Source organism: Crocodylus siamensis, chromosome 5 (genome assembly GCF_052110815.1).
Source record: "Crocodylus siamensis isolate JL-2025a chromosome 5, ASM5211081v1, whole genome shotgun sequence".
In the NCBI taxonomy this organism is placed as follows: domain Eukaryota; kingdom Metazoa; phylum Chordata; order Crocodylia; family Crocodylidae; genus Crocodylus; species Crocodylus siamensis.
Genome location: NC_143399.1, coordinates 124286825 through 124311388, shown reverse-complemented (window position 1 = coordinate 124311388; position 24564 = coordinate 124286825). Strand labels below are relative to the sequence as shown.

At 41.9% G+C, this 24564-nt stretch overlaps 1 protein-coding gene across 2 annotated transcripts in view; it reads left to right on the top strand.

The window, feature by feature from the left end:
- The window catches only part of BMPER (BMP binding endothelial regulator), a 230918-nt gene that overhangs the window by 192184 nt on the left and 14170 nt on the right, over positions 1-24564 (top strand). For both annotated transcript variants that reach the window (XM_090050189.1, XM_090050187.1), the window contains exon 14: positions 11647-11777. In XM_090050189.1, the coding sequence (XP_089906315.1) occupies positions 11647-11777 (131 nt within the window). The remainder of the gene's footprint in view (positions 1-11646; positions 11778-24564) is intronic.

Below are 24564 nucleotides of genomic sequence, written 5' to 3'. Positions count from 1 at the left end.
TGTTTTGTTTTTTGTTTTTGTGAACCAGGACCAACCTGATCAGGACCTAATTATTCTTGAAATAGAATTGTCTCAATTTCTCTTTAAATTTTGTGTCTGAAGCTAGGTACTTTTTAAATGCTCTGCAGCCATCTAGAGGAAGAATAAGCTTGAGTATCATTATTTTTATATGGATTAAGCCAGGGAGTGGGCCATGCAGCGTTTCAGAATGTGAGACATTGAACGAGCAAGACTGTTTATTTTATATTACAAGACCTCCTAGGAAATATACACAGTGAACCATCATCAGAAGCTGAAGATAACCTCAGTTATGTTTACACTTTGGAAACAGTTCCTGCTTCACGTTTTTATTTCGCTTTTCATTGGTTGTGAAATATTTTTGTTGGGCAGTTCCAGATATTGTACCAGGGCTTTGAATTTTTTTAATGGGAAAGAGATAATGTATTTGGATTTTTTTAAAAAGAGTACCTAAACCATGCATTGTTCTCTATCAAAACCTAACAATTATCACAATCAGTTAATATATCTATATCATTTATATTTCACTAAGGGTCATGGCTGTAAGATATCTTAGAAGTTTCCAAGGCTTTAAAAATATGATTATATGAATCCTGAAAAATGTTTGGCTTTTGTCATCCTTTTTCAAGTGAAGTTTGCCACATACAGTATATAGTATATGGGCTTTTAGAGCAGTAACTGGTACAGTGATAATACTGCAATCATTTCTGATATGTTACATTTATTTGCAGAGTTGAGAAAAAATAAGAGTTTATTCATTGAAAGAATGTAGCATCTCGAGTGTACAAATAAAAAATGTAAATATCTTTTCCTATCTATATGAATGCTTATTTTCTCTATTTCTCTCTCTCTCTCTCTCGGTTAGATAGCATAATATTAAAAACACAATTTCCAGCTCTGCCTGTAAAACTGCAGTCTGGATTGAGTACTGAAAAATCAAGTGTGGACACAGTGAAGGACATAAAGTGATGTAATTTATGTACTGCAAAAGCTGCCTAATATTATTAATTTTCCATGGTAGCCATTGCAGAGGATACTAAAAACTCCATTACAGTGCAGTTCAGTGGCTTTATATTTGCAAGGCAAATTACTTCTTGCAGGCTCACTGTAAAGTTATACTTTATATAATACAGTAATATGAAACAGAAGAATAAATAATGTTAAGAGTATAACATTGCAAAAAGGACTTGGATCTGGGGTTTTATCTTAGTTTTTTATTTTATATGTGTTGTGTGCATGTGTATGTTTATTTTTTCTGTGTGGCAGGACACAAATACATTTGGCCAGACCTTTAAAAAATTATTACAATCCTAGTCATATTCATACTTTATAGCTCTGGACTGCAGATATCTGATATAGCAGATATCTGCTGCAAAAAAGCAGCACAAATTTATTTCATCTACTGTTGGAGCCACAATTTTGGGCATTTGTGGCATGACAAGGGGCATGGACATCTGTTTGTTTGGGCTTTGTGCTGCCATAAAAATGTTATGGTGGCACAAAGGCAAAGTTTGTTTTCAGCCTGAGGGATTAACTATAGTCAGTGAATTTAACCAATTATTTAAGGTTAGCCTGGGAACATTTTGTTATGTTTTGGCTATGTAAGTTTCTCATATTAAAGCTATTTCAAGTTTACAATTAAAAATTAATTGAATGGAGGCTATAAACAGATATCCTTGGATTGGGTTCAGCTGTGCCAGGAGGTGTATTAGCACAGCTGATCTACTTCACTAGGTGACACAGACATCACTTGTTGTCCTGCAGGGTCAGGCTTCTGCTGCTGGGGCCCAATCCTGTGGGAGAACTGCAAATAGGGAAAATGTGGTAAAATTCAGGGAAATTACTAGGGCATGTACCTGGCACCATGATACCTGTGCTTGTGTAATCCCTGGAAGGGGAATTCTGTTGGGAGAAAGGATTGGGCAAACCCTGGGAGCATTTTCAAATATGCTTAAGTGAAAGAGATTGAAACTCCTAAAGCCATGGACTGGTGTTACATTTGTAGTGCTGTGTATGCCCCTGTGATACCCCCAAAAGCAAGTGTTCAGCCATTCAACTATTCAAGCCATTCAAAATAAAGGAAGGATTGTGGATGTGCCTAGGCCTGGTGTGCTTCATCTGTGAAGCTTCTACATGGTCAGCAATGGCCACTCTCAGCCTTCTGTGGGTTGGCAAGGCCAATGCAACACTGCCAGCACCTGCTTTTTGCAAGTAGTGGGGTTGGCCAGTCATAGAGCCTCTAGTTTACCTAACACTCCTGAATGGCACACCTCTCATACTACCTCTCTCACTGTGGACTTCCCCATGTCAGACTGGTCGGCAATGGACTGGAGGCTGTCAGGTCTTGCAAGCTTCCAGAAGGCAACAGCAATTCACTTCTTGATGATGAGAAGTGCCTTTGTGCCAGTTCCCTATCACTTGAAGGTAGGAGCCAGCTTGGTGGCTGTCTCCAAAAGGTTCCTGAAATTCTGCTACCCCTATTTGCTGTCTCAGTTCTTCAAGACAATGTAGTCCCAGCAGTCAGTGCTCCTTTCACATGCACAGTAGTCATTGCTTTAAGAGTTAGATTGTGATCTGCTTAACATGGATGCTCAAGTAGGGGAAAAAAAACCCAAACCTAATGCCTCTTGAAAAAACATGGAGTGAAGTTGGGGCTACAGTTCAACTCTCACTGTACAGTTGGAGCTGGCCAAAATGTAAGGAAGCACATGCTATGTCATCACAAAAGATGGCAGATCTACTTTAATGCATTTCACTGTGGCTCCAGGAAGCTTTCCGACTGAGTCAGACACAATTTGTTCTGAGGATGAATTTAAGACTTCATATTCTTCACCCAGTTTAAGTGAACAGATTCTGCACAGGCTTTCCTTTTCAAGATCCTGGATTTTTAAGTCACAGTAGCTATAGAACACACCATTTTTTTCTTTTTAATGACCTTCATCATTATGGCTGTCTATTCAAGGAAGGTTATGAGGTGGTGTTGGGTTGTGCAGTCCTGAAAACTTCGTTTGGTATGGTTGTAGAAAATGTTCCAGGACATTTTATTATTCATTTTTTCATATTATTATGGGGTGATTTTAGTTACAACAATAAAATGCAAATCTAGCTCAAACTGTTGCTTGTATAAAGGTTAATAATACATATATAATAGTTTTCCTAGTGCTTTCCCATATTAATATTTTTAGAAGTACATACTAAATGACATTGTACAAGAGTTCCCCTCTGGGGCTGAGCAGCCCTATGTACTGGGATTGCTGGTAGCCATCATGTCATCTAGAAATCACCAAAACATATTGTGATGTGGCCACATGACCACCTACCCAGTAGGCCTGTGCAAAGTGGCTAGTATTCACTTCATATTCAGATTCAGCTGATTTGTGGGACAGTGATTTGATTCAGCTGAATCTGATTCGGAGAGTCGGCAGAAGCCGAATCTCTGAATTTCTGAATCAGCCAGGCCAGGCCCATCCCCCGCCCCTCTTCCAGCCTGGCAATGGCTGCCCCAGCTCCTGGCACTTGTAAAGAAAAAAAACCCCAGTTCACCGGGTGCTGCTGGGTGGGGGCTGATCCCTGCTGCCCCCACTGCCCCCACTGTGTGTGGGGCTCTGTATGAACCACCCAACCCCTCTCACTCCAGCAGCCCCCCCCATGAGTGCCCTGCATGGGCCAGCTCCGGCTCTTCAAGAAAAAAAAAAACAACCCCAAACCCTGGGACTCACCGCTCCTGCCAATGGAGGTGATCCCTGCTGTCCCCCACTGCCCTGTGATGTGGGGGGCTCTGCATGAGTCCCCAAAGCCCCAAGGCTCCTGCAGGAGTGCAGAATCCCTTGACTTTTCTTGATTTTTTTTTTTTGTAAAGGGCGGGGCACCTGTGGGGAGACTGGGGGAGCACAGGGGTGTTGGGGGGCTTGTGCAGAGCCCCCCATGAAGCATGGAGCAGTGGGGGCAGCAGGGATCACCCACCCCCACCCACCCAGCAGCACCTGGTGAGCACCAGGGCTTTTCTTTAAAGTACTGAGCTGGGGCAGGGGGGCAGCCATGGGGGGGCTGGCAGGGGTCCCCCCCATGGTCCTTTCCCCCTTCCCTCCTCCTTACCATTAGCTGCAGCTCCTGCTAAAGACACCAGGGACTGCCTGAATCAGCAAAACTCTCCGAATCTTTTCTGAAGATTCAGAAAGCTTAGAATTGATTCAGACCTTTAAATTGGTCCCCTGAAGCTTCACACAGCTCTACTACCCAGGTGTTACATCTCCTTTACTGAGGGGCTAGAAAAGGGGAAATGATGATTTAGCCCCACTAGTTCTGTGCCACCTGGGGATTCCTCCATGTCAGACTAATCCCTGGTTACCCGATATAAGGCAGGTTTACATTCTTATGCTCTGTTGGACAAGCAGACATGGGTTTGAGGTCTAACAATCTAGTCCTGAGGAATATTTATTTAGTTATTTAGTGTATGCAGTTTCAACCATTTTGCAAAAAGGAAATTTAGGTCTTACTTTCCATCAGGAAAAAAATCCTGAGTCTTGTTGCTAGACTGTGAGCATTGAAATGTGATTATGACTGTGTCTTGCTTGACTGCCACTTGAGTTTGGGTACTGGTGTTAAATTAGGTGAGTCAAGCACTAAATCTGAGGTTGTGTAGTCCAGTAACTAGATGTCCCAAGACACCTTTCACAAAGGATTCAGGGACTGGCAAATGATTCTTCACTTTGAACTGGTGACTCCAAAAAACAAACATCTGAATTTGGAAATGTGCAGCTAATTATATTTTCTTTCAAACTATCTGATGGGTGGACTAAATTATGGGAACTTGTCCATTACAAATGCGCTGTAGTGTTTTCAGTTTTAGGCCTTCTAAATATCAGTTGCAAGTTTATATTGTTATTGTCTTTTAACCTGACTTGCCTTCTTTGTTGTTTTGGGGAAGATAGTTTTTCCTACTGCATAAAACTTGGGACTGGGATTCAGGAGTCCTTGGATCTGCTCCTAGCTTTGCTACTGGCTTGCTGGCTATCTTAGGGTAGTCATTTCACTGTCCCATGTTTAGGTTTCCCACCTGTAAAATAGAGATAATGACCTGACATCCTTTATAAAATGCATTAAGATCTACAGGTGGAAAATTATTGTTATTAGTATTAATAGTAATCATAATAATTTCCCTATGTATCCTAAACAGTGTGCTTCTATCTGAATGCATTTTAATGTGCTGCATCATATTACTGGTATGAACTGAAAGGAGTAAAGTATTAAATGTAAAGGACATTCTTTCATAAAATGATTGATTTTGAATTGTTGTTTACTGTAGAGTAAAAGGAATTGCAGATGTTCAGAGAAAGATACCTAACATCTGCAATTTCAATGCTGTGCAGTATTATATAAGGCTGCAGGAGCTACTGCTCTGTCTTTTCGTCCCTTTTTTTAAATAGTATGTGTAGCAGAGGACTTGTTTCTTTGCCTTCTTGCAGGACTTGGCCACTTTCCATGGTTTAATATAAAAAAGGCCTGTTGTTGGAGTGCGCTCATCTGGTTTGCTTTGAAGATGTGGGAGCAATGTGGGCTGGCTAATTCAGGGGTGTGTATCACAGCTGCCGGATGCCTTCACTTTCATGGATTTCCTCTTGCAACAGTTTGTGATTAGGCACACCCAATTAGCACCAGCTCTAACACACATCCTGCAGGCTGCAGAGGCAGCATCAAAAAGAATGGAGTTTGAGACTTATCACCAGAAAAGGACTGAAAACAGTGGCTATCCTAAGCCACTCTGCTGTGACATGTTTTCAAGCAAGAGAGCTAGGGCAAAAAAAGAGAAGAAAGCTACTTCTTGATAAAAATGCAAGCAAGTGTGAAGTCTTCTTAATAGTCACTCTGCTTCCTGTTTAGTCTTAATTTCTTCGTTTATAACACAGCTTGCCTACCTGATAGATCTAAATATCAACTCCATTTTCTTATCTCAGCTACTGTAGAAGGGAGAGCGATTTTATATATATATATATATATATATATAGTGTATGTGTGAGAGAGAGAAAGAGCACAAACTCATTTATTGCTCCTCATTATAAGAACAGTCTTTTATGAAAAATATCATCTTATTTGATTTCAGAATTGTTCTGATCCTTACAGACTTTATATTACTTCAGTTTTGGAAACAATATTTCTTCCACTACTATAAAGGTGCTCTGTGGTTTGACAATGGACACACAGGGCATTTTTACATATATTCTGGGGCTTGGAGGGAGGAGGGGGTAATTTAATTACAGTGGTCCCAAGAGCTGCTCTAATTAAAGCACCTACCACATCTCGTTTATCAGTGTCCCCATGCTTTAAAATGGCAGTGGGGGCACTTTAACTAAAGCTTGTCAAATGAACTTCAGTTAAAGGGCCTCCACTGACATTTTGAAGTGTTGGGAAGCTGATAGATACACAAGATGCAGAGGTTGGGTGAGACACACTAATTAGCATGTTCCAGCAGATTCAGTTAATCGAGTTCCAGCAGACTCAATTAATTGGGTTATAGATTAATTTGGTTATAGATTAATCAAGTCTCCAGCAGACTGGATTAATTTGGTTATAGATTAACTGAGTCTGCTTCAATGCAGTGTAATTACAGAGTGTTGGAGCAGCTTCCCTGCACATGTAGGGCACCCTAGTGTTTTATATATTAATATATTATATACTATTATATAACAATACTATTATATACTATTAGTTATATACTATATATTAGTATATTATACAATTATACTATCATTACTGTTAGCTATATACTATATATTAGTATATTATATACTATTTTATATGTATGTATGTATGCATGTATTACAAGAAAATGCTTTCCTTTTTCAACAGTACAGATTTCTTCATTTTAGGCATCTTAGGTGTCATCAGGGAGATGTTTCCTAACTCCTTGTACTGCCCTTTTTGACCCTTGTAGGATTTTCACGGTTGCTAAAGGTGGAGAAACTGGGTGTGCATGGGTGTATGGGGAGAGATGGGGCTATCATCATGAAATAGAAAACATTTTTAGAAAAACAAATGTGCCTTTAAAATGAATGTTAATTACTGTGGGAGCACAAACACGAACATGCCTTTTAAAAAATGTCATTATTATTATTTGGTGTCAGAATAGAGGATATTTAAGACTGTTTAGGTGCCTTAACAATATTTCTTTATCTTAGCAACTTTGGATAACATGTATGTGGAATCTTAACTCTGAATATCCTGGTTTGGTTATAGAATTTTTACAGTATTCTGGTAATATCTTCCCCTTTATATTATTAATATGGCATCTTTATTTTATGTCCATCTTAAGAAAGTTTTTAATGTTGGAATAGAATTCAAACACATGACTGAACAGCAGTTGCTCTACTATTAGTATATAATCATTATAATACTTTGTACTGTCAGTGTAATTCCAAGGATATGTGGAATTTGGGTGAAACTGCTCTCTTCTAGCCTTATGATATGTGCACGTGAAGGGCTTCTCATCATGTCATAATTTATTTTCTAGATTCACAGGAGGAATAAAGAAGCAGGGAGTAATGGTAAAAAGCAGAATTTTGCAAGCAGTCATTCATTAGAGCGAAGTAAAAAGAAAGCAGGTCACAGTAAAATTTAAAAAGGAAAATTAAAAAATATCAACTTCCCAAAGATTTTTAAGACTGAGTAGGTTCCAGACTGTTGTGTGCACAGAATCCATTATTTAGTTAATTACAGTAAAAGCTGTGTTATCCGGCACTTTATTAACTGGCATGCTGTATTAACCAGCATGCCAAATGACGTGGCAAACGCGAAACTGGAAGTCCCACTGTGGCACTTCCAGTTTTGCTGAGTCCCACTTCGCTGACTTTAGACCACGGCCCGGGGCAAAGCAGCCTGTGTGGGGCCCTCCTCCCTGTCCCCTGGCACACTGATGCCAGGGACTGAAAGCCCTGGCACACTGGACACGGCATGAGGGGCGGCAGCCTGAACAGGCGAAGACACTTCTCAGGTAACCGGCATATTAAATTAACTGGCACTCTCCATTTAACCATGGATGCTGGATAACACAGCTTTAACTGTATTTAAATGTCCTCTGCCATCCTCCTTATGGGAATTTAGCCAGGTAGAAAGTAAGAATGTTAATGAAATATAAGAAGGAAATAGATTTTTCTAAAACTTTTGCAATGGTTATATTTCTGTCAGGAGCTTACCTCTAGAGAATAATCACCATTTTGCTTCTAGGAAGTTCTCTCATATTACTGTCCTCTGAATCAAGCAATGTGACTGGCTGGTGTTCCCACCTGGGATCACTAGAGGGAAGCAGTGACTGCATCTCTGCTATGTAACAGACCAAACAATTTCTCCCTTGTGGCTTTCAAAGTTATTTTCAAAAAATTAAAATGTATTTTACCATTATTTCATGATTTCTACTAATAAGAAATTAAATTAGAAAAACTTTTTATTTTAATGTTGGATTGTTAATTGATCTTTGCTCTTGCACATAGTTTCCTTTACTTTCAATCCTGTATTTATTTAAAATAAAATAATTGGCAATAAAAATTAACAAACACGCTAGACCCTACACCTTCAGTGTTTTGAAGATTGCATCAGATCTAAGAGCTGTTCCCAGGAGCTGTTCACCTAAGGGAAGTGAAGAAAAAAACATGAAGCCAATACATGTGAAATAAATCAGAAAATTTACACTACTGGACTGCTTTACATCAGGAACATTTAATGCTACTTCTAAGAGGTTTGATACTTTTAAAAGCAGGTCTTATTCAGGCAGAACTAGAAATTTCGATTGTGAACCAAACCTCTCCAGCATCTGTGGGTGTTTGAAATTTGAGTTTTGGGCCTGGCTTATTTAGACCATTTATGCCTGGAGATTTCAGTTTAAAGTTATAGAACTGATATTATTTTCTCAGTGGCCAGAAAGTGTTGGAGTAGGAAGCTCCTTAATTTTTATGCTCTCAAACACATGACCAGCCTGCCACTGGAAAGTATGATCCTTCTTGCCTTGCTTCAGTGCCCTGGGTATCAATAATAATAAAATTGCAATAGAGAATAGCCAAAGTTAATGGTAGACCTGGTTGGTCCAAGAGGCCAATAGGTGACTAAGAGAGAATAAAACTCTTTCTTAATATGATACTGGATCTGCAGGGAATATAACTGATTCTCTCTGCAACAGGAATTTCCTACATTAGCTCAGTAGGCATCTGCAGCATTGTGAACTGGGATGTATGCCTCACATATGATACGGGGAATATAAAACCATTTAGGTTTGATAGCAGTGCTTGATGCAAGCAGCATGTTGCTATGAGATATAAGCAAAGAATTGTAGGCATACTGTGGTAGGATGATATGCATCAGGGGAAACACATTTCATAAATCATATGAGAACCAAATTGGAGATGAACCTGTTCCCTCTTGTAAGCTTTTCAGCTCTGTTCAGACCAGACATTATGGAACAGATAGAGCAACAAATGCCATTCTGAAAGACATGAATAAACCTATAATGAAGCCAAACAGGAAGCCAAATAATAAATACATTCAATAAAAGAAAGTATTCAAATGAGATCATTAGTCTTGCCCGTTATATGCCCATTATATTCAATGTAAATCAATTGCACCTAGCTAGCTAGTTAGTTATGTACATATATGGACATATGCATTATATATATATAAATAAAAAATATATATAGGGAGGGGGAAAGGAGAATATATGGATATTATATTATATATATGGATAAATGCAATGCAATATCCATATATTTCTCTCTATATATACACATATGTATCTATTTACACATACATACATATGTGTGTGTGTACATATATATAAATTTACGTGTGTATGTATATATGTGTGTACACACACACAAATACTATACGAAGGAACTTTTATCTAACAGTTCCACAAGTATTTTTGACATAATTGCTTTAACTGTATTTTTGTTATAGTGAGTTTTTGGGTAATTTCATGCTTTGGTGATAGCAAGAAGTTATTTAAAGGTCATGAAAATGTCATAGGAACCATCCAACAGAAATGTCAAGTGCAAAAATAATGGAAAGTTACTGAAATGTTGGGTGCCTCAGACAAGTTAAAGACCGCTGACAAGTTAAAAAAGCACTTCTAGTGATACTCACACCTTGTCCGTGGTTGGAAGGAATAATCTTGACATTTGTAGGTAAGCTTTCCAAGGACCTCTAAGCATTTTGCCAGGTGTTAAAGCTAAACAGTGCTCCTGAGTTGTTGATTGTAGGTGGTGTTTATGTTCTTTTGGTCACTATATGTAGAGATCACCAACTTCTTAAGTGGATCTGGAACTAAATTTTGCAAATGTGGCCCATATCAGTTGATTAATGAAACAAGGTATGGTATATTTGCTCTGCATTTTTAAGAAGTACCTGGGTGCAAGTGTTGGTCTGTTTAGTATGGTATGGTATATTTTGGTATATTTAGTTAAAAGTATGGTATATTTGCTCTGCATTTTTAAGAAGTACCTGGGTGCAAGCAGCTACTATTGATTTGTAAGTCCTCTCCAAAAATCAGGCCATTAGCTACACTATTCAAGCTCAGGTGCCTAAATATGAATATGCTTTCCTTCAAAACAAGGGAAATGGATGTAAAAGCCTCAGTTATGACTTAAATCTTTCTCCTCCCCTGAGGGAACTCCTGGAAGGTTTGTGACTTTCACATGCTTTTTAAGGTATTTATTTCTTTTCTTAAGGGTAATGGGAAACAGTACATGGACCTCCACGCTTACAGACCAACACTTGCGTAATTTGGTCCTAAAAAAACAGTGGAGATATTTATGACCTGATTTTCAGAGATGGCCAAGGTCATCCCCACAAATTGTCAACTGCCATTGACTCCATGTGAATATTTCAGCACTTCTGAAAGTTAGCCTTTTAATGTTTCCAGCACATTTTAATAATTTAGAGAAGACACAAATTGCAGCTTACAAACCCATTGCCTTTTGCCAGTTTCTATAGTTCCAGCCTGTGCCAGATAGGTATATATGCTTGATGAGCTAATTGTGAGTGGTGGCATACGCATTAGCAGTTTTACTTACTGCGTTCTTTGTGGTTAATCTGTTTTACTCAGTAGAATAGGGTGGTTGTATTACAAGTGACCTGGGTGTTTTCAGAGCATATTAACTGTTCAGTTACTCCATGTCACAATTGCTCTTTTATAATTCTCTTAAAGTTCAGAATTCCTCCAGACATTGTTGCAATAAATATTCTTCTGGGAAATGAAAATGGAGCCTGTATCCTTTACTGAGACAAAAAAAATGGCATTTGATACAAATTGTTTTTGCCTTGCTCCATAATTGCTGCTTGCAGCCCTTGATCCCTATGGCATAACAAGTCTCGACTCCCATTTTGTGCTCTCTACTTTTTCCTAAATCTCCCATTGGTGTAGTCAGGAGTTTTCAGCATATAGAATTTAGAATTTAGCAGAACACCAGAGATGAGATCAACCATATGGATTTGGGAGCTGAAAAGTTTTTAGCTTGTTTGCTGTTTTACTGTAAGCGTAGGTTTTTGTATCTTTAGACTTTATTATGTGATCATAAAAAGAGATGGTTTCAAAAAATAACTACTTGTTAAACCATTTATTGTTCATTTTTGGGCTGTGTTTTGCAGGTCCTGTGTGACAGACATGTGTGAGTGCCCAGTTCACAAAAACTGCTACTGCGAATCTTTCCTTGCCTATGCCCGGACCTGTCAGAGGGAAGGTATCAAAGTCCAATGGAAACCTGAGCAGAACTGTGCAGGTAAGCACCCTCTGATGGCTTCATTGCAATTTAGTGCATAGCTTGGAAGAAAGAAACCTGTAGCTCACAGTTTTTTTTCTGGGGAAAAAAGAATAGAAAGCAATAAATGACTAACAGAATGGATTTTGCTGAACAGTGAGGCTGTATTCTTAGTAAGGAAGAAAGCACTTACCAGGAAACATTTTTCAGCAAGTGAATCCTCGAAGTATTCCACTAAAAACACTATTACAAACCTCTCTACCAGTCACCTCTGTTTTAGCCACAATGAGGAAAATGCTTACTGCTCTGGTTCAGAGATTGCAGACAATTACAGATAATGTTTCAACTCTTTTGTCCTCCTGTGAAAGTACAGCTATTTCTCTGTCTACCTATTATTATTATAGCTATATTGCAAGCAAGAGCACCTGTGGTAAGAATATATTGTGCTAATCTGCATTAATTTTGGTCACTGAGGCAAAGTTCCTATGTATTTAGTTTTGTGTTAATTGCAAATAGTTCTAAGTAATTTATTTCCACAGAAAGTAGTGTCATGTGGTCATGGGCATTTAAGGATACTTTATTACAGATGACTATTTCCCTTAATGATGGACCTGTTGCTTCTGGTCATTACATAATGGCATTAGATTATCCTGAAATTTCTTCAAATATATGTAAAACAATTGATGATAGCTTGAAAAGATGAGGGAAGGGCACTCTGTGCTAGTTGAACAGTTGTTATTCTGTGGTTCCTCCTGGTAATTGAATGACTGACTCATTGTCTCTCTTTTTGTCTTTAATTTCCTTTTAATAAAAGCAAACAGACATAAGAGGGCTGATTAATGGGGCAGAATATATTTAACTAATTGTTCCTGAAAACTTTGAGTGCCTATTAGGGGCATGCGAAGTGGGCCCGTTTCAATTTGGATTTGGATTCAGCCTGAATCAGGGGCAGTTATTTGATTCATTGATTCGGATTGCTGTCCCCGATTCAATTCGACCGAATCCGAATCTGAAGATTTCATGCTGATTCAGAGAATCAGCTTTTTGGCCATAGACACAGCTTTAAAAGTTTTTTCTACATATGTTAAGGTACCAGCGTGGCTTGTGACGCTGGGGTAGATGGAGCATTCCACATGAGTGTGTGGGGGCCCTCCATGTGCTTAGTGGTGTGAGAGAGAGAAGGAGCCAGCAGGCTCCAAGGCTCCCAGGCTAAGCGGAGAGTCAGCGGCCCCAGGTCCACAGCCCCAAGGAGCCCGGCAGAAATTCCCCTTACCCAGGTGTGTCGGGAAGGGAGGGGCCAATATTTCCCCGCGCCGGTATGAAGAAGAGTCCGGGACCGGAAAGCGGCAACAACACAGAACCGGAAAGAGGAGGAAGAGGAGGTGGAGCATGCTGGCGCACACTGCAGGGAACGCTGGTAGGAGCCTCTGGCAGAGAGCAAAACCCCAGTTTGCTGACCCCTGGGGAGTAGAACTGTTTGTTTACCACGGAGCTGGCTGAGCCCGGTTGGAGAAGGGTACCGTAATAACCCTAATAGAGGGACACCATTGACTTTGGGGTACCATAGTGCCTGTAATAGGGGTACAGTCCAATAGTGAACTTAAGCTGTTAAAAAGGAATCTCATCAAGCCCTACAGGGGAGCTCTCAGAGAGCCAACAAAGGGGTGCTTGACCCCTCGAAGGTCAAGTTTGAGTTGGAATGTGGCTGCAGACAGACGGAGCAGCTACTCAGATCAGGGGAGCCTTCTCAGTTGTTGCGTTTGTTTTGATTGACCTTTCTTTTGTGGATTATCTGGGAGGAATTGAGGATATGTGGCCGGACCAGGTGGAACGGGTAGGGGTGGCGGAGCCCTCAGAAACTCGGGACCTCGCGAGACGCTGGGGAGACTCATAATTGGACTACACGTAAAGGCATCTGAACCAACTCCATTAATATCAAGTTGTGGCAGAAAAACGTACGCATGTGAGACCCCAATTATAGCTGATGACACCCTAGGCAAGTGGCAGGCAGCGTCTGTTAGGTCCACAGGGGACGGTGATCCCCAACAAGCGGCAAACCCAGAAGTGGACAAGAAGTAGTTCTGGTCCACTTTCGGGTCTGCTGGGGAGTGCACAGGGCCTCCCCTCCCCCCCAGACCCAGGAAGCACCAGTCACAGAGCCGGGGGGGGTGGGCGCCCCTCTACGCACTCCCTGGTGGACACAGAAGTGGACTGGAAGAGATTCTGATACACTTCCAGTTATGCTGCTGAGCATTCTGGGGAGCCGCTGCACTTCTGTGGGACACTCTGTGTGCCCCAGCATCACATTACTCATGAGCCCCTGCTACCTAGAGGTATGTAGAAAAAACATTTAAAGCTGTCTCTGTCTGAATCTCTGAATCTTTCTGAATCTCTCCGAATCGATTTGGAGGGTTCTGATTTGATTCGGAGAGATTAAAGGATCCTCTGATACAAATGGGAAACTAATACAGGCTTTCAACAACCACTTCCTGTCCTTGTAGTGGCAGGACATTAACTGTGGCCTTGTCCTCTTGCTTTGCTTGCAGTAAGTTAAGGCATTCTTGCTGTTTTGGAACAATATGCCTGGCAGTTGTGTAGTGGGGTTGTTTGTGAAGTTTTAAGAATATTGTGATGGCTGTAGGTGTTGTAGGGCTTGTTACCACTGCCCTGAGTTCATTTTCATACGGGTGGTGACAGGGTGGACCTCAGCTTTGGATCACCTGGTCTGCCAGGAAGTTGATCTTGTGTTTCTTTCCTGCCATGACTTCCATGAAATTATATTCCTAGGAGGCAGTGCCTGAGGTGATCCTACCTTGTCTCAATCCCTGTTTCCTTCTGTGGGGCTCCAAACCTCTGCTTTACCCCAGCCTAGCCTCTTTAGATGGTACTTGAAGTTCTCTGCAGCCAAGTCATAGTACTGCCTGTTAGTCTATTATGGGCTGGCCTTGGCCTGTGCTCAAAAATCCAAAAAAAGGAAACCACCCCCCCTCCAAAACGCCCCTAACTGCTCTCAGTCTCTTTGCCAGGCTCAGTCCATGTTCCCCTCACCTGGGGTCAGGCTCTCATATCCCAATCACAACAGAAAACAAATCAATTAGTCCAGTCACTGTTCTGCATAGGCCTGCCCAGCTTACTCGTGAACATTCACAGTCCCAATAGGATCCGTCCCATATGCAGCAAGGCTCTAACCTTGAACAACATTTCCTTTGTCCTCTTCTCTGGCAAGTTTCACAACCCTTGCCTGCAGGGACATGCTCAGCCTCTCCTCTCTCTGCAGCTTGCAGGGAACTTACCCCCCTCTACCCTTCTCTGGGGCCAGAAATACCTGAGCAGCCTCCCTCCAATCCTGAGCAAGATGCTGCTCCAGAAGTGTGGTGAATGTTTCCCTTCTCTTCCGGTCTGCAGCTGCAACCCTGCCAGCCCTCCATGCTGTTAGGGTTGTTTGTTTTCACTTTCCCTGCCTGTTGCTGCTGGCTGCTTTTTTTCTCCTGACCTCCCCTGCTCAGCGTGTAAAGTACCTTGGGGCTTTTGTTTGCTCTCTCTCACTCCTTCACAAATAAGTTAGACAAGGATTTGTATAGGCTAGTTTGGATAGGGATGATCCTGCCTTCAGCATGGGGGTGGACTAGATGACCTTTTGCAGTCTCTTCCAACCCTACTTTTAGAGTCATAGAGTCAATGGACCAGAAGGGACCTGTAAGGTCATCGGGTCCAGTCCCCTGTCATAGCCCAGCAGTTAAAGAGCTCAGACTAGCTCAACAAGGTGCTATTCCAGCTTCCTCTTGACCACTGCCAAGGATGGCAACGGCACCACCTCTGCTGAGAGCGTGTTCCAAGTTCTAGTTACCCTTATGGAGAAGTTCTTCCTTATGTCCAGTCTAAATCTTCCCCCTATTAGTTTGTGACCATTGGTCCTTTTCCCCCCAAGGGGTGCCTTCCTGAAGAATTGCTCCCCCAGATCCTGGTGTTCCCCCCCTGACATATTTGTAAGCGGCTATCAAGTCAACTCACAGCCTCCTCTTACCCAGACTGAACAAGCCCAGCTCCTGGAGTCTTTCCTCATAGGGTCTATACTCTAAGCCCCTAATCATGCAGGTGGCCCTTCTCTGCACCCTCTTGAATTTACCCACATCCTTCTTGAAGTGCGGCTCCCAAAACTGGGCACAGTACTCCAGCTGAGGTCACCAATGCTGAGTAGAGAGGGAGAAGCACCTCCTTGGACCTGTTGGCAACACATCAACTGATGCACACCAGAGTTCTATTTGCCCTGCTGATGACTTCCTCACACTGTTGGCTCATATTCATCTTGTGGTCTATTGTAACCCCAGGTCCCGGTCAGATGCTGTGCCAGCCTGTGGGCTACTGCCTATCCTATAGCTGTGTGAAGGTTCTTCCTACCTGAAGTACCCAGCACGTTTCTCTGAACCTCATCAGATTCCGATCAGTCCATAGAACCAGTCTGTCAAGGTCATCCTGGATCTTTACCCTGTCTTTTGTTATGGCTGCATTTCCCCACTGCTTGGTATCATCTGCAAACTTAATCATAGATCATTCCACCCCCTTATCCAAATTGTTAATATATATGTTAAAAAGCATGGGTCAAAGAACCGATCCATGGACACCACTGGAGACAGTCCTCCAGAATGAGGCCATCCCATTGATTAAAACTCTCTGGGACCAGACTCTAAGCTGGTTATCCACAAACCTCACTGGAGGCTGGTCCAGGACAGCACCCTCCAGTTTGACTGAGAAAATTTCATGGGAGACAGAATCAAAGGCCTTACTGAAATCTAAGTAAAAGCTGTCTACCTAATGAACCTTGTCCAGCTGGTTAATTACCTGACTGTAAAAGGACACCAGGTTTGTCAGGTATGATCTACAAAGCCATGCTGGTTGTTTCTTAATATCCTGCCAGTTACAAGCATGTGGTTGATGGCCTCTTTAACAATTTTTTCAAAAGTTTTTCCAAGGACCAAAGTCAAACTGACCCATCTGTATTTTGCAGTTTCATCCCTCCTCCCTTTCTTAAAGATGGGCACCACGTTGGCCCTCTTCCAGTTGTCTGGGACCACTCCCAAGTTCCATGACTTTTCAGTTATCTTTGCCAAGGGCCCTGCTATGAGTTCAGCCAGTTCTTTCAGGACTCTTGGATGTAGGTCATCTAGCCCAGAGAACTTGGAAAACATCCAGTTGTTCTAAGAGGACCCGTACCTGTTCAGGACTGATTTCATGTTGTCTATAGACTTCCCCATGTTCTCTGGGCCTCTGGATGGGTGCTTAGCTCCTATTAGCCTTCTGGAATACAGATGTGAAGTATTCATTTAGGAGCTCAGCCTTTTCACGGGGGTCAACTGTGGGCTGTCCCTTCATATTCAGTAGGGGTCCCGCAATGGCGCTTGATTTTTTTTTTTTTTTTTTTTTTTTTTTTCCTTTTTGCTCCCCATGTACCTGTAGAAGGACTTTTTGTTGTCCTTTATATTGGATGACAGCTTGATCTCCATGCATTCCTTGGCTTTCTGCATCTCATACCTGCAGACCCTGGTTATATAAGTGAACACTTCTCTGGTTGCTGAACCTTTTTCCATTGATTATATGTGTCTCTTTTCTTTTTCAAAAGTTCTCTGGTGTCCCTGTTGAGCCAAGTGAGTCTCTTGGTATTACTTTCCCACTCTTTGATAGTGTGGGAATGGCCTCTTTTTGGGCAGTGAGAATTGTTCTCTTGAAGAGGCACCATTGCTCCTGAACTCCCAAATCATCCAGTTGCTGGTTCCTGAGGGCCTTTCTAACTGGCCTCCTGAGTTTGTTGAAGTCTGCCCTTCTGAAATTTAGGACTTCTGTTCTACTAATTGGGATCCTACCCTGCCAGTGGATGGTGAACCTAATCGGATCATGATTTACCTCCAATCTTCAGGTCCCCTACCATGTCCTCCCCTTTAGTAAACACTAAGTCCAGAGTGGCTTTACTCCTAGTTGGTCCTTTGACAAGCTGTAACAGGAACAGGTCACTGATAGCTGCCAAGAAATTGGCTGACTTGCTGGAGCCGGCCAAATGGTCCTTCCAGCAGATGTCAGGGTAGTTGAAGTCACCCATGACAATCAGGTCTTTAGTTCTGGCTGCATCAGTCAATTCCCTGGAGAATGCCTTATCATTCTCCTCCTGTTGCCCAAGCTTCTGGCATTTCCATAAAGGCACCTAAGTTCCCCTCTGATTGCCTCAGTTTTTCTGTCATTGTGTGAGTATCTTAGGGTGTTGGTGCTTACCTTCAATGCCCTCTCCTGAGTCATTATGGGAAGAGGATTCATGTTCAGCAGCGGATCCTTGTAAAACAGTGGAACCTCCTCCCTCTCCCTCAGACATGCCTCGTTTAAAGCCCTCTTCAGCAAGTTGGTGATTCTTGTAGAAAAGAGCTTGCTCCCTCTGCCTGTGAGGTGAATACCATCTCTTGTGTGTAGACCACAGCCACTGAACTGCAGGCCAAGGTCAAGGAATCTGAAGCCTATGTGGCGATGCCATCTGCGAAGTCTTTGGTTAACCTCTACAATGCATTCCTCCTTTTGTTGGGCTTAGGCCCTGACTGGGAAGATTGAGGAGAAGACCACTTGTGCTCCTAGTTCCTTGAGCTTTGCCTCCATTGTCTTGTAGTCACCCATGATTCTCCCAGGGCTGTTTCTTGCCATATCATTGCTGCCCACATGGACAAGGAGCATGGGGTAGTGGTCTGTAGGGTGGACCAGCTTAGGGATCCTTTCCGTAACATCTTGGATCCTGGCTCCTAAAAGGCAGCAGACCTCTTGAGCAAGAGGGTCTGAATGGCAAATGGCTTCTTTTGTGCCCTGCAGGAGGGAGTCTCCCACGACAATCACCCTTTGTTGCTTCCTTGGTAGGGGCAGCTGTTCCTGTCTTGTTTGCAGTGCAGAGGACACAGATGCCCCATCCATGAATGTTGTGACGGCTGCATAGCTATGGTGCAGAGCTATTGGTGGAGCAACTGATGTGCCACGTGGCTTCGGGCCTGAAGTGACCAACTTCCACCTGCCATCTTTTGGGTCATCCTGCTCAAGCCCGTTCTTCTGCCTGGTTTCCATGGTGTCCTTCTCTGGGTGCAGGGCCTCGCAGTAAGCGTTGATCTCCGCCTTGTGCTCCCTGATAACACACAGCCTGTTCATCTCCTCCTGGAGCTCCCTCCCCTGGGCCTCCAGAGTCTCCACCAGCAAGGAAATCTGACAAGTGGGGTTGCCAGGACCCCTGATTCCATGCTATGATTCCATGCAAGCTTCAATGAAAGGAGCTTCTTTAATAGGAGCTGTCCACACAAATATTTTTTTTTTGCCATTTTCCTACTGTTTTGCTAAAATAGTCCTTGCAAGAATATTTTGAGGGGATTTAGACACATACCTTCCATTAACATTTAGAGAAGATGCTTCTAAATGCTTTTTAAAAACTTAGCTGATCTCTAGAGATTCTGTATCCTTTCCCATTTGCAAAAATCTTTGAGCATATGGGTATTTTGTGTTTGAGCATGTACTCCTAAGTGATCTTTAGTTCATTATACAATATCAATAATTGACTGGTATTAGAGTGGCCCATTTTATATAGCAAATGGTATGGTCTGAGCAAGAGACTCATAAAAATAAAATGCCTCCGTTATTATGCTTCTTATGGTAACAATAGCCAGGATCACGATTTAAATCTCTAACTGGCTTTTTTTTCAGCCCTACTGTTGCAAATATTTTGTCCTAATTAAGGATAAAAGTTTCTAAGTATGAAACAGTATATCTGTCATAAAAGTTTAGTATTCTGTGACTTTCATTTCCTGTTTGACATTTCATAGCCAGTGGGATATTTGGAAGGGTTGTGTTCTGATGGGAATGGAGTACACTTATTAGTGAAGTCAGGTTTTAATTATTCTTTTGTGTGTTATAAAACTTAAGTTTTGTGTGCTTGCCAGATCCTATACTCAGGCTGCTGTATGCTTAGCTTATTCTAATAATCTTTAGAATATTTGTGTTGTCTGGACTGCCAGCCAAATAGGATGCTCAGAAGGCTACATATACGTCCTCTTTTCTGCACCTTTTTTTATCCTAACCAGAAAGTGAATTCTTCTGTTACTCATTTTCCAAATATTGTAGCACATGCTCACTCCTCTTCAAGTTTATAGTGCGCATATGATGTATGCTGTCAATCAAGAGAAAGATTCATAGAAGGTATTAGTGGGTGGAAGATTTGTTACAGAAGAAAAGTGCTGATTGATGGTAGGAACTGCCTGGTGAAACCAATATAGAAGCCAGAAGTATTCAGAAAGGAGTGAGGGATTATGTGAGAAACAGGGGAGTTGAGAAGAGAATGAGAAGCTGTGAGGGTAGTTATGGCAATCAGATGACATATGGAGTAAGAGAAAGAAGCTCAGGATGGTTCGGTATGAAGGAAGAAATAAATAAAAGGGACTCAATAAGAGAAGTTAGAGGTTTGCTGAAGGAGTGACTAAACTTGAGAGAAGAAATGAGAAAATGGGAAGGTGGTGGAAACAAGGGATGATAAAGAAAGATATGTTTAGAAAGCTGAGGAAGAAAAGGAAGCAGCTCAGGGGTGGGAAGCTAAAGGTTTGGGAAGCTTGGGAAACAGTAAATTAACTTAGAGTCTTTGGAGGCTTGAAGACATACATTTCAGACTCAGAATTGGGGAAAAGAGGTAATTACATATGGAAGGGGAGCTGTGACTTTGCTAAAAGGAAGGGAAGGCACAGTGTAGTCAGCTATTAAGAGGGGGCTGCATGTAGTAGCATTTAGAAGGCCATTTAGTCCAGGTATTGGCTCCTTCTCACTTGCTTGTGGCAACATTCAGAGTTATTATTAGCGGTGATTCCAGGTGTCATCATTCCCATTGACATTCACTTTTCAGGTGTCTGATTTTGTCATCCTGGTTTTCTCTCTTCTTCTGGAGAATTTATGTTCAAAATACAGATTGTTTTCAAATGATGGGGTTTTTTGTTGACATTTCTGCTATATTTTTTCTTCAGAGTGTTTGTTGTCTATGAGATACTGAGGAAGGCATTTCTAACTTTGAGATATTGAGATACTTTGAAGGCATTTCTTCACTTTAAATGAAAATCTGTTTGAAAGCAGAGTTATTAAAAACACCAACCTTCCCACCCCCATCAATATTGTTGATTCCCTCCTTTCCATTGACAGGGTTATTGTGAAATGATGTCCAATATTTTAAGCAGAAGGTAGTAAAGAGAACTTAAAGGTCTGCTGAAAGGGTGGCCAAGCTGGGGCGGAGAGATGAGAAATGATGCCCGGATTATAAATCCTGGAAACGCTAGAAATACCAGAACCTGTGCAGCAGGGATAGAAAAAGTAGCACACTGCAATCTTATAAAAAGAACTCCTGCTTCAGAAAGGTCTGGAGATTTGAGAATGCAGAAGAGCTACTTGAGGCCAATTTAAGACAGACAGCTATTTGAGATCCCTCAAACTCTGTATTAGACATCAAATTTTGTTTTATTTTAGTAAAAATTGAAACGTAACAGCTGAAAACAAAATATGCCTACTGCAATGGAATTGTGATTCACGATTAAGATTCAAAAATAATAATACATGTTCTAGAAGAGTGGAAAAAATGTGAAAGAGTATGAAAGTTGTTTTATTAATAAATATTATCCATATTAATTAATAATTTATTTGTAAATTAATTAAATTATCCTCACCAGCATGCAATTTCTTAAACAGAATTCAGACCCCAAAATGAATTCAAAAGATGTTTTCTTTGTGTATGTGGTAATGAGTCACTGCTACAATCCATAGGAAGCCTACCTCCATTTTATACTTTGGGTGGGTTTTTTGAATGGTTAGTAAAGAAAAAAATCAAACAACACTTTTCCCCATGCACAGGGCGCGAGCCAGGTTGCGGCTGTTGCCCCAGTGGGTTCTATCCCCTGATGTTAGTTTGCGAGAGGGAGAGGAGGACTCGTAAGTGTTCCAGAACATTTTCTTTTTATTTGATCTCTTTCTTACTCACCACTGATGTAGATGTGGCTGCGCAGGCAGTTACACATCTACATCAGTGAATCTGCCTGGTTCAGTCCCGGTTCGGATAAGGGATGAACGAACGACAAACAAAGTCTCTCACTTACGCACCACCGGTGTGAATGTGGCTGCACGGACGGATTCTGTCCCGGTTCAGGTAAGAGATGAAAGAACGGAAAACAAAACGATGGATCTCGGTTTGGGTGAGGGACGAACGAGCAAAACAAAACGATGGATCTCGGTTTGGGTGAGGGACGAGCAAACGACTAAACGAGCGAAAACAAAATGATCCGTCCTGGTTCGAGTAAGGGATGGATGTAAAACAAAATGATGGCTATCCCAAGAATGAGAAAGAAACGATCAGCAAACAGTTGCTCCAGAGACAGGAGAAGCCGTGGGAAGCTGGCCAGGCATGCCCACTGAGCGGTGGAAGCTCTGGCTTCTGCTCTAGCTAGCTGACTGAGCCATGGATGCTCTGGCATCTGTGCGCTCTCCCCCCGGGTGGAAAACTCCACCCCAGTCTTTATAGGCCAGATGACAAGCCCAACCTCAAACCCCGATTTGGTTACATCTTTCCCGCCAAGATATTGGTGGGGTTTTCCAAAGGGGACGGGGTTTCCCCAGCACATGGACGGGGCCATGCAGCAAAACAAATAGGGGCTTTCCCAGATCGTGAGGAGAGTGCTTGGCAGCATCTGTTGCTGGGTAAAGCTGGCAGAGTCCAGCTGGAGCGTGATACCCCAGTACACACAATTTCAATATTTAGAATGTCTAAGCAAATATCAGCTATTTTCTTTACAGTTTTCCACTTGCAGAGTAATAACCATTTATTCCACCATGAACAGCAACAGAAAATATGACAGTTATATCTATTGTCTTCTGTTATTTGAAGGAAATATATATGTTTTGACTTGACGAAAGTGACATTTTCTAACAAGCAGAAAACCATCAATTCTTACCAGGTAGAACAGTTCCAGCAAATTAGTGGTGCCAGCATTGGTTGAGTCTGCTCTCAGTTGCTCTCAGTTACTCTACAGAAAAAATGGCCCCTGGTTGGGGAGTGAAATGGTATCCTGGGATGACTTTTTTTCCTAACTCATAGGGTGTGGCACCAAATGGAGTCTTCAGTTGGACTTGAAGATCTGGACATTACTGCAATAAAACTTTGTAAAACAAATTACTTAGGCTATGGACAGAAATTACACAGACTGGTATAAGTAATTAAAAACTGGTTCGAATCTGTAACACAGCAGATGTTAAGTGTACATAAGCTCCTTTCAAGATGACCAAAACCAGTTTAAGATAAGCCTGGATGAAAGTAGTACCAGACTTAACTGATTTAGGTTAAAGCGGTTTATTGAACTTCTGTCCCTGATCCCCTCCCGATTCATGTTAACTCACAGTCCCCCAGCATCCCAGGATGATTTGCACCTCCCCAGTAAACCCTCCCCTCAGAAGGTGAGTGGGCTAGCCTTAACCCAAGCTGTTTGCTCCAGCGCAGCAGGGAGGCATGGTCTAGTACTCCTCAGTTTCTAGCCTGGGTCACCGCAGGCATGTGGCTACATTTTTGGAACCAAAAGTGAATGTCTGTTCACTTGCTTATTGGTTCAATCTATGCAGCTTAGACTAACATGTGAAGATTGAATCAATTTAGCCTCAGGATTTTTGACTGTTTGTACTTAGTATAGAATTTTAAAACTTATACAGTTTTCTGTATCAAACATTCATACCTTTAGAGCAACATTTTAGAGTAACAACATAAGGTCTTAATTTTTAGAGGTGTCCAATTTAAGGCCCCAAGCACACATTACATTTATGTTGCAATTAATGTGTTAACCACACTATTATTAGCAACATGCCACATGTTTATTGAATTTATGGTGCCATAAAATAGCAGATCAGCCACAAAGATGCTCTACATAAAATGGAACGTGAACTTGCCTAGGTACCATTGCTGACAAGCAAGCTGCTCTGGTTCTGCTATTGACAATCAGTTTCTATCAGAATCAGGATACAGGCTCAGCAAGTTTGCTGCTAGGCAAGGCATCAAACCTGCGAGGTTGCAGCAAGCACTGAAAGGTTCATCATGACCAGTCACTTCAAAGCGCCTATTATTGGATCCTGGTTCCAGGCAGCCCCAAGTCTTGAACTAACCTGTTACTGTTTGGAGTGGGGGCTGATAATCGAGCTGCTTCTCAGCTCTGGGTCTCAAACCAGCCCAGTGGTGTTCAGGACTGAGATTGACAATTAGCTGTTTGTTAGATCCAAGCTCAGAGAGCCCCAATATTGGGGCTCCCCCTGCCTGATCCCTAGGGAATGGTCTGGGGACAGCCCTGTTTCATGATTGGATTCTGAGGAATGTTATGCTTCATCTCAAATAATGTGCATCCTGGAGGATGCACGATGTTTGGGATGGGGCAGAAAATTCCAGAAATCCCAATGGTTCCATTGTTTTAACATATTCCAGGGCCTAAGGCACCTTAATGGGAACCTGTTTATCAGAAGGTAGGCACTTCTAGAAAACGAAGCCCTTCTAAGGTGACTCAGATTGAGCATCCAGAATCATTGGTCACTTTTGCCATTCTCTCTGACTTTCTAGCACAGTGCTTTAACTACCATGCCACAGGTTAGACATTATCTAGTTGCTTTTTCAGTGCTCCTTTTGAAGTTGACTTCTGGGCAGCTGAAAGAGGGAGATATCTAGAGCCAGGAGGAAGAGAGCAAAGTACAAAGGTGCCTGACTCAGTGGGTGAGTCTACACAAGGTGCTACTGTGCATTTAT